Raw genomic sequence first — 11,343 nt, 5'->3', positions numbered from 1 at the left:
GACTTTTACAAGTTCTTTGTTAATTTCTTTTCTAATTTCCTTTTATAACCTCCTTTCATCTGCTTTGATGGCAATTCACCTCAATCTCCCTCATTTCCTCGACCTCCTTCATCTTCCAAATCATCATTTCACCTCTTCATTTTCTCCTCTTTCTGTCCCTTTCAATCTGAGCACTCAACAAAATGAATCAGTATTCTTTTGATAAAAAAAAATTCATTTTTCCCTTTTGCCTCTGGCTCAACAGAACTCTTCATCTGATGGCCAGCCCTTCTTCTGTGTGGATGAAGACATGTAGAATAGGAAGAAAGCAAACCAAGTGGAAAAGCAGAGGAAGGAGGAAGAGAAGAAGAATGAGTATGTTGCTGTTTATTCTGTGCCTGTGAATGAATACGGAGTTGCAGTTGAGAATAGCAGAAGAGGCAAAATGAACTTCTGGAGGCTGAGCAAAGTCGCCTTTCCTGCCAAGCACTATCTGAAAGTTGCTGAATTCTTCTGATTGAGTCGCAGAATCAAGTTTATTGTTATCACTCAAGTTGCCAAGCTGACTCATCCCATTCGTTTCTCCATCGCATTTAACTTTTGAAATAAAATTATCAAAAGAGGAAGCTATTTCTTCTGCGCTCAGCATCTTCTCCTCTTTCACCTGTTCTTTGCATCTCCTTCTTCAAAACGCGTTCTGTTCCGCCATGTTGCTTTCTCCTACTCCTGCTCCACGTCTGCCTGCTCATTATTATTCTCCACAAGTTCACATCTCACCAGCTCTTTTAACCAGTGCACAAAACGTGTCAAGTTTTACTGCTCGACCACATGCAGCGTCCGCACACTCATCACATACGCAAGTCGGTTGATCAGACGAAGACGATGGTCTGCATAATGAGGGAGGAGAAGAAAGAGAATGAGAAGAAGAAGAAGAAGAAAAAAGTATGATTTTGAGATTTGTGTGAATGTTTTTTTTTGGATTTTGAGATGATTCTAATTCTTTGTTCTTTTCTTCTTCAACGCTTTCATTAAATGAAGATACTTCAGAATCATCTTCCATCAATTGGTGATGTGTTCTCCTTATCGAAGAAACAGCTCCTCCCAAAATGTTTATGCTGTGATAGAATCGTTTGGGATGGTTGCTGAATGAAGAGAGCAGACGCGCCAAGTCATTTGTGGTAAAATATGTGTGTGGAGAACAGGCTGTATAGATCACTTCGCTGGATGAAGAATAAGAATACGAAAAAGAAGATTTTTCGCTTTTATTTGTGTCAGATTTATCGAAACTTGCAAGTGATGATGATGTTGACGTACATCTTTTGTTGTATATTTTGTGATAAAAAGGCACTCTCTGTTTTTTTGCATTCTCATCCCTTGTGCTCCCTTTGGAGTTCGACAAGTCAGTCCTTTTTCTGTTTTTCCTTCATTTTCCTCCTCTCTATCTCCTTCTTCTCCGTCTCTTCCTCTTCCTCTCCATACGGAACATATCCAATCTGCGAAGCACATACCACAAAGTTGTATATTGCAAACTCACTTGGCTGCATCATCAGCGCTTGTCGCACTTGATTCGCTCTGAAGACGCAGGATGAGCCAAAATCCATTCGAACATCTCGTTCTGCTGATTTCCTTGCATGTTATGGATAATCTGAGCCATCTGTAGTGTCGTTTGCTTCGTTGTTTCCTTCGTCTTTTTCATCTTCGCTCACTTCGAAGAAGGAGACTGAATAAGAAGATCGATTGTGAGAATTGCTGTGTGGAGAAAAAGAAGAAGATAATGATGGTGTATTCCGATGATTTCTTGTATCTATGTCCTGCGCTCGTGACGAATTCTGTTTGTGCTCCTTTTGCTTTGCCTTCTTTTCGGTATTTTGTTCTCTTTCATCATTAAGCCTATTTTCCACAGTGTCTTTGATCACCTGCTCTCGAAAGTGGCTCGATTCACACTCGTAAAAATTATCTTTTTGCAGCTTGCCCAGTTCTTCCTTCTCTTCTTTCTATATCTTCCGTTTTGCACTTTCTTCGTATCTTCGCTTTTTGGGTTCTGAATCACCCATTACTCCTTCTTCCTCTTAATATTTATCTCATCTCCCTCTATCTTCCTCCTCTTCCTCTCCATTTCCATCTCCCTCTTTTCTTCTCTTTCTCTTTCTCGCTCTTCTCATCTGTTTCCCTGCCATTTCTCTTCACTGCTGCTTGTTCTGAAAGATGCCGTGCTTTCCCACTGCCACGATGCCTTCAAGGATGCCAACAACCACTCCGTTCATGAAACATTCGGAGGAAAAATGAGAAGTCGAATCGAAGCTCATCTCCGGCTCCTTCTTCATCACGCTCATCGCTTCTGACCGAGAGTCGGTGGTGGATTTGGAAGAAGAAGAAGAAGAAGAAGAAGAAGAAGAAGAAGAAGAAGAAGAAAAAGAAGAAGAAGAAAAAGAAGAAGAAGAAGAAGAAGAAGAAGAAGAAGAAGAAGAAGAAGAAGAAGAAGAAGAAGAAGAAGAAGAAGAAGAAGATAAGGAAGAAGGAGAAGGCATGTGATGTGGTTTTGCCTCGTCTGTTGAAAAAGGAGAAGTGTAATTATGAGGTTTTTGAAGATCGAAGATTTTGAAGATTAATGCAAATTATAATTAATGGAGAAATTCAATGAAATGATAATTCTTTTTTTCTTCTTCCATTTTTTTTGTTCTTCTTGTAACACTGTTCACCAAATTCATCATTAATTCTTCTTTATCTTCTTTCTCTCGCTGATGCAAATAATAAACATGTGACAATTCCTTTTTTCCTCTTTTTGATTTCATCTTTCAAGCTTTCAATTCCCCTTCTTTCACAAAAAATCATCTTTTCTCAAAAACTATTCTTCGCCAAAGCCCAATTCCAGGCATCTTCGAAATTTCTTGAATTTCATTTGTTCGTCTTTATTTGTTCTTCCCCACTTTTCTTCTTCTTCTTCAAAGCCATATAATCCTTCGCTTTTTCAACATCCTGAATGAAAAAATAATAATCACTTCAAAAAATATTCAACAAACCTTCTAAACATTTTTATATGGAATTTTCTGTTTTATATTCCATTGCACACTGTTTCCCTCCAATAAAAATTCTTTATTCCTTCCATTTTCAAATATTTCTTTTCTGATTTTCTAATCGTCCTTTCCGGAAGTCATTTTCCCATCAAATGCATCGATTTCCCTCTCTTCTGAAAAATGTGAAACTTATGTATTTTCTTCAATTTCATCTTTCTCATTGAAAAATATCCTTGTTTCTCGTCTGAAAATATCATTCCAAATTCCTTCCCAATCCCTTCACCCTGGGCACTTTCCATATGAATTCGCTCTCCCAACTTTATGGTCACCCTGCACAACGAGATATCCCGCCTTCATTCATTTTCATTCATTTCTGCCTCCTGCCCTGAAAGAAAGAATAAAAACGGTCAATAAAAAATAATCATATATAGAAATAATAAATAAATACCAAACTTCCTTCTCTGCCTTTTATTAGCAATTATTCTTTGGCATATCAATCATATAAATATTTTCATTAAAAACAAAAGAAAGAACACCTATTGATTGTCTATGAAAAAGATTTGTTTAAAAAACATGTGTTTTCCTCATATGATAACAAATAACAAACCTCGATGCAACGTCAATGTGAGAAAAATTGTTGAAAGAACATTTTGAAATAAAGTTATGGAATTTTTTCTCATTGAAAAAAGTTCTAAACACACATTTTTTTTAATCATTTTTAATGAATATTGTTGTTTTAATAATTATGAAGCGTATGAACACTAATAGAATATAAGCATTTTCTCGTTCTTGAAAGAACAAAAAAGCGAAAAATTTTCATAGATTTTTGATCTGAAAATTTGAGATACATTTTTCGAAAAAGAGGTCACACCTTGGTACCCCTTTTTTTGACATATTTCACACACAGTCATTCTAACAAATCGATTCATGCGAAAAAAATGCCACCCAAGGTGTGACCCTCGTGGGATACCTTAAAAATATTTTTTCCTTATGATCAGATCCATAATTATTTGGATTTGCATGAAATTTCCTTTTTTTTTTTTTTAAGAAATTTTTGTGTTTTATATATATATTTTTTAATTTAATCTGTTCGTTGATGAGATGATAATTTTTCGTTTCGTTTATTTTTAATGGATAAGAATTCTTAGCTGTATATTCACTCTTAATTGCAATATAAATTTTTTCATTGTTTTTTCAAATCCTTGATGAAATCAGTTGATTTGATTTTTTCACATTATTGTTGTTCATTATTGTTAACAAAAACATTTCAAATAATAAAATTAGTTCGCTGTGCACAATGTTAAAAATATTTCGAAATAAATGAGTTGGTTCTTTGAAACAACAACAAACAAACATAAAAACTGAAACACTTGAAAAACAAAACAAAACAAATAAAAACAATTTCAAAAAACTTTTCGCAACATCAAACGATAAACAAAATAAACAATATTAACGTCTTGTTCATTCAAGCTAACACAAACTTATTCACTTTCAATTTCATTCTCTCGAAATTCTCACTCATCATTATCAAATAACCAAAAATTCTGAACAAAAAAAGATTCAATAAAAAGCATTACTATATCAACAAATTCATGGTATCAAAGACAATTCCTAACAAAAAAGAAAACTTATACAAAAAGTTCAAAAACTAACTTGTCTATTTTCCCTCTGTTTTCCATCCACTCTGCACTTTCTGATATTTCTCTCACTTTGACTCAAAAAGATCAAATCCAACATTGAAAAAAGACAGACACAATGATAAGCCAACATTTCACACTTTCAACAACTCTCCCTTCCAAAAACCTCAGTCAAAGATCAATGAATTCCTTCACAACACTCTCTATTAATGAATCTCGATAAATACATATATAAGCGGGACAATAACCAAGAAATAAATAGGGACAATATTGGGACAATAACCAAAAGAAAACAATCGGATTCTAACTATTGTGTACCTGGGAGGCTGTTCGTCGTATCCAGGTCCGGATAAAGCAGCCCGAAGGCTGCAATATCTAATACGAACAGTCATGTCCAGCACCCTTCCGATCGAGTGCCAGCTGAGCATACACAACAACTAGTTTCTTAATAGGGAACACCATTAATACAATTTTGAGATTCATTAAAAGAAGAAGAGTCAAGAAGAAGCTCAAATCTCCTTGAAAGAAGATCTTGAGAAGATTGAGAAAGAAGAGAAGAGTTAGATGATGTGTTACCAGAGTTGAAGGTCTTTCTTGAACGTTGCACTTTTTCTTTAATTGTCGAAGATTCGAGGGCAACCAGAGAGCGTTGAGGAAGATATCCAACAGCTGAAGCACAGACAAATGAGCCCTTGCGCTCAAAATACAAGTAGTCCTTCATGTGAGGGACTGACAGAGATGGCCATGAAATTTGCTGAGATGGTACATACTCTTCAAAGTACCTCTCATGCACAGAGTTATTGACAGTTGATGTTGATGGAGAAGAATTGGTTGAGGATGATTCAAAAATGTCTTGTTGTGATGTCGAAGAAGCAGATGTTGAAACATTCATATTGTTGTCGAAGAAGTTGATTAAGTCATGAAGTGTGGTGATGTGTTCAGTTGATATGTTGTTGTTGATTGTGTTCACAAGTGCACCAAATTCACTATCGCAAATATTTTTTCCATGGTGCTCAGCGAAGAAGTTGAGTTGAGTGTTTTTCTTTTTCAAAAGTTTTGATTGTTTGGATAGGATGAAGTGAAGAAGGAAGCGATTTCGGTTGTGTGGACCTGAATCGCAGAAGAACTTAAAAGTATGAGTGTCTGAGAAGAAGTGTCTTTTGATCACAGATTCCAGACACTCAATAACAAATCTGTGATCATTTGAAAGGCAGTCGGAGAAGAAGTTGAAAGTTCTTTTAATTTGTTGATTATTTATTTTTTGAAGAGAAATGATTGTGAATTGAGAGACTTGTTGGTAATTAAAGAATTCCTGTTGAAGTTGGTTCTTTCCGATAGGGAGTTTCCATTTCTCTTTGAAGTCGAAGACGAAGACTGCTTCTCCCTCTTTCAGATTGTCGACAGTTGATTGATAATGTTTTCGTTGCATTTCTGCAACAAGTCGATGTTGACGAAGTAATTTTAGTGTATGAAACTCAGCAGAAGAAAGTCCATTTTTGTTTTGAGATGACTTTAATTTGTTTTCCAGATAGTTGAGTTTCTCACACATGCCACAGAGATCTGTGCGCCTTTTCGCTTTCGAGAAGTTAGTAGTGAGTTTGTAGAAATGTGACAGAGAAACTTTGATGTTTGTTTCTTCTGTGAACTCACTCCATAATTTCGTCTTGGGCTTGAAGATTAATCTCTTTTCATTGGGAGAAAAGATGCCCGTTTTCTTTCTTTTATCTTTCAAAGCTTCCAATCCATATCTTGTTGAAATTGACGAAGAAAGTGGAGGAATGAAAGTTGAACGATGAGGTGGAGTGATGAATGGAGACGATGACGACGACGACGACGACGACGATGATGATGATGATGATGATGATGATGATGATGATGATGATGATGATGACGAAGACGACGATGTTGTTGTTGTTGATGATGATGTGTTATTTAAATAGTTTAAATCTAATGTTTCTGAAGAAGAAGAAAAAGAACCACCAAATTGAATTGATGAAAAAGTTGGTTTGGTTTTTTCTTTGAAATAGAATGAGAGCGAAGGAGTGAAACCTTGAGCATAAAGATCCTTCCATTCCTTTGTCCAGTTTTCTTTGTCCAATTCAAGTACATCAGAATCGTTGCAAATATTCCACAGTGCCTCTCTTCCTGCCTTCCTTTTCACAACTGCAATGTAATGCCCATTTTGTTGATCCAGACGCTGAAAAAGAATTTGCCCAACAAGATGATATATGATGATTTCATTATTGTTCTTTTGGAGATGTTGAATACTTTCTGTTAAAAACCCTTTGATAAATGTTCGCTTGTAAACACGATCTGTTTCAATCAGAAGAGTTCGCGAAGGAGCAGAGCTAGCAGAATCAGTGCATTCGTGACAGAGGGCCAGCACGTCTGGAAATGCAGCCATTTCCTCCCATCTCGCAGCACAGCATTTCTCTTTGCAATCGTTGCAATAGACAGCATTTTTTCCGTTCAATATCTCAGTTGAAAAGATAGAAGATAGACCTTTATGAGGAGATGATGAATTAATGATAACATTACTGCAGGCTTCATTGAAATGATTAGAAACTTTTTGACATTTTTGACATTTGAAATGAGTAATGAGCACAGGATTGAAGGTATCCTTTTCTAATATCTTATTAATTTGAAGAAGTTGATGAAGATTTTCAAATGCTTCTATCACATTCTGTTGCTGCCTGCAGCCATAGTTGCAATATTTTTCCCATTTATTAATAAGCGATGGGACCCACGAACGAATTTCATTTCCATCTTTGGATAGTTGATTGCATACACTTAAAACACGAGAAGATATGCTCTTTGTTGTTGATCGTTTTTGAATAAAGATGGTTTTTGTGACATTACAGAAGAGAAGCATTGAAGAAGAGAAGCAAAATAGCAGGTGTTTCCCAAATTCGGTAATCCTTTTGACAGTTTTGATAATGTTTTTGAAGAATCATAAGAATGAGAAGAAGACAGAGAGATGAAAGGAGATTGAATTGCAGGAAGAACATCCATTGCATTGCTGTTTGACATGGTTTGTGCAAAATTATCACAAAGCGATAAATCACTATCATCTGTTTGTGTATTATGTTGAGAAGATGAAGTGTTGATTTCTTTTGAAAATAACGAAAGAAGATTTTGGAATGCTTGAGGAGGAATAAGAGTGGGTGAAGTGGCATATTCGACTAATTGATCACTCACCCACACATCATCGTTGCGAAAGGATATTGAAGATTTTTCGATGTGAGAAGAATTTTTTGATTCTTCTTGTTGCTTTTTGGAAGATGAGGAGGATGAGGAGGATGAGGGGGATGAGGGGGATGAGGAGGATGAGGAGGATGAGGAAGAAGAGGAAGAAGAGGAAGAAGAGGAAGAAGAGGAAGAAGAGGAAGAAGAGGAAGAAGAGGAATATGTTGATTTTTTTGTTTTGAAAAGTTTGTGAATTGGAATTGGTGAAGGAGATGAATGACGTTTATGCTGTGATTTATTTGTTTTTATTTTTGTTGAACCCCTTTCTCTCCTAATTGGAGTACTGATTGGAGCATCAACAGCTTGAGAAGAAGTTGAATTTGAAGATGGAGAATTATTTTCTGAAATGGGATTCGATTTTTTATTTTGTTGAGATGATGTTGAAGAAGAAGAAGATTGTTTTTTATTTGAAGAAGAATTTTCCGTAATTATTTCTTCATCCCACGCTGCTTCGTCAATAAATCTTGAGTAATCTGGCTCAGCTCGCTGCTTTTTTTTTGCTGACTGAAGCGAAGTTGAAGCTTCAGTTGAATGGGCCAACATCCAGTTGTTGCCCTTTTCCCAATCCTGTTCATTTAAGCCTTAGGAAAAAAGAGAACATTATTTAAAATAATTTAAATAAATACAAACCACTTTTGCAAGACGGAAGATGAGGTTTTTGAGGCGGAATAATAAATCCTTGGTTTTTCTTCAGTGTTTGCTTCGCGTAAATAAATTTTCCCTCTGTGACATCATATCCGTAGTCCAGTAAATCGGACAATGATGTGTTGCGGGAAAGCGCTTGCAGCATTGTTGTCTGAGTGTGCAACGGAGCGTTGTTGTACACCACAGACAGGTCTTCCAGCAGCTTTATATGATATTCTGTTTATAAATAAAAATAATTAGCAAATAAATAAGAAAATGACAACAATGACAGTCCATAAATTTTACAATATAAAACTTAACTAAAAAATAATCAAACCGTTTATTGACTTCAACAAATCGTTAATTACTGAAGATGATTGCCTGTAGTTGTAAAATAGATAGACAAGCAATGAATCAATATCATCTCCACCGATGCGTTCAATTTCTTTCCAAAGAATTTTCGATCTAGAGTTAAGAGTTGATTGAGGTTTCAAAAAGACATTTTTGAGAAATATTTAATTTATAATGGTATTTTCAGTATGAAAAAATCATAAAAATTCCGAAGTCATTCACTGTTTTTTTATTTTTATTTTTATTTATTGAAATTCTTTTTTTCTTTCTCACAATTTAATTTTCTCAAAAGACACATAGCAATCCAAAAAGCTCATTAATGAAATCATAAAATCATAAAAAATAAATAAATAAATAAATAAATACAAAAAATTTGATAATCAACAATATTAAATGTCAAACTGATTTTCTTTTTCTTTTTTTAAAATAAATATTGAGTTGTTTTATTTCAGCATAAAATATGTTTTTTCAAAAAAAAAATTTAATCAGAGATGAAAGTTTAGTAAAACATTTTGATTTTTTTATTTTTACTAAATGGACAAAATTGTTAATATATGAATGGATGACTAATTAAAATATTTTGAATTACAGATTAAAATATTTTTTTTACAAATACAACCTTGAAGAAATTATATATTTTTTCGATTTATTCGTTCAAAATTAAATGCGGAAATAATTTTATTTGAACAATAATGATGAAACATTTTTTATTCAATTATTAAACTTTTGGGAAACTACTTAAGATCATTTATTCTTTATTTTTTATATTTATTATTTTTTGAATTTGAAGATTCTTAAAAAAGAAAAAGAAATTCATTTCAAAAACTTTCAACATCACAAATATAAAAATTTCATCCATAAAAACGACTAAACAACAAAATACTACACAAAATAATGTCAGAATGTTAAAATTTTGTGCAAATAACAAATGGAGAATAATCGTCTCACAACACAAAAGTCAGACAATTTTATGCATATTCAAATAATTATGGATCTGATCATAAGGAAAAAATATTTTTAAGGTATCCCACGAGGGTCACACCTTGGGTGGCATTTTTTTCGCATGAATCGATTTGTTAGAATGACTGTGTGTGAAATATGTCAAAAAAAGGGGTACCAAGGTGTGACCTCTTTTTCGAAAAATGTATCTCAAATTTTCAGATCAAAAATCTATGAAAATTTTTCGCTTTTTTGTTCTTTCAAGAACGAGAAAATGCTTATATTCTATTAGTGTTCATACGCTTCATAATTATTAAAACAACAATATTCATTAAAAATGATTAAAAAAAATGTGTGTTTAGAACTTTTTTCAATGAGAAAAAATTCCATAACTTTATTTCAAAATGTTCTTTCAACAATTTTTCTCACATTGACGTTGCATCGAGGTTTGTTATTTGTTATCATATGAGGAAAACACATGTTTTTTAAACAAATCTTTTTCATAGACAATCAATAGGTGTTCTTTCTTTTGTTTTTAATGAAAATATTTATATGATTGATATGCCAAAGAATAATTGCTAATAAAAGGCAGAGAAGGAAGTTTGGTATTTATTTATTATTTCTATATATGATTATTTTTTATTGACCGTTTTTATTCTTTCTTTCAGGGCAGGAGGCAGAAATGAATGAAAATGAATGAAGGCGGGATATCTCGTTGTGCAGGGTGACCATAAAGTTGGGAGAGCGAATTCATATGGAAAGTGCCCAGGGTGAAGGGATTGGGAAGGAATTTGGAATGATATTTTCAGACGAGAAACAAGGATATTTTTCAATGAGAAAGATGAAATTGAAGAAAATACATAAGTTTCACATTTTTCAGAAGAGAGGGAAATCGATGCATTTGATGGGAAAATGACTTCCGGAAAGGACGATTAGAAAATCAGAAAAGAAATATTTGAAAATGGAAGGAATAAAGAATTTTTATTGGAGGGAAACAGTGTGCAATGGAATATAAAACAGAAAATTCCATATAAAAATGTTTAGAAGGTTTGTTGAATATTTTTTGAAGTGATTATTATTTTTCATTCAGGATGTTGAAAAAGCGAAGGATTATATGGCTTTGAAGAAGAAGAAGAAAAGTGGGGAAGAACAAATAAAGACGAACAAATGAAATTCAAGAAATTTCGAAGATGCCTGGAATTGGGCTTTGGCGAAGAATAGTTTTTGAGAAAAGATGATTTTTTGTGAAAGAAGGGGAATTGAAAGCTTGAAAGATGAAATCAAAAGAGATTGACGCATGCTTTGTATTTTTAGTTTGAGAGAGAGAAAGAGGATTGAGCTGAAAGTGAAAAGGATTCAGAGGCTATTATTTGCCAGAAAAAACAAAATCCTGAAGAAGAGAATTTTATTGAATTTCTCAGTTGATGTGAATTGACACTCATCTTCTTTATTTCCAACAATTAATCATCTCATGCCATTTATTCATCATCTTCTTTTTCTTCTTTATCATATATATCAATAACATATCATACAATTTCTTCTTGTTTTTTTCT

At 33.8% G+C, this 11,343-nt stretch overlaps 1 protein-coding gene across 1 annotated transcript; it reads right to left on the bottom strand.

The window, feature by feature from the left end:
* Positions 1-5,075: 5,075 nt before the first annotated feature.
* Positions 5,076-5,522, bottom strand: MONOS_16275c2 (uncharacterized protein; the record flags this gene model as incomplete). The annotated part of the gene is made up of 1 exon (XM_067869188.1): positions 5,076-5,522. The coding sequence occupies one exon, from the start codon at positions 5,520-5,522 to the stop codon at positions 5,076-5,078; it is 447 nt and encodes a 148-aa protein (XP_067735773.1).
* Between the last annotated feature and the right edge of the window lie 5,821 nt (positions 5,523-11,343).

The sequence above is a fragment of the Monocercomonoides exilis genome, assembly GCF_001643675.1.
Source record: "Monocercomonoides exilis strain PA203 chromosome Unknown scaffold2-2631571, whole genome shotgun sequence".
NCBI classification, from domain to species: Eukaryota; Preaxostyla; order Oxymonadida; family Polymastigidae; genus Monocercomonoides; species Monocercomonoides exilis.
Note: the sequence above shows the minus strand (reverse complement) of the source record. Positions and strands in the feature narration are given on the sequence as shown.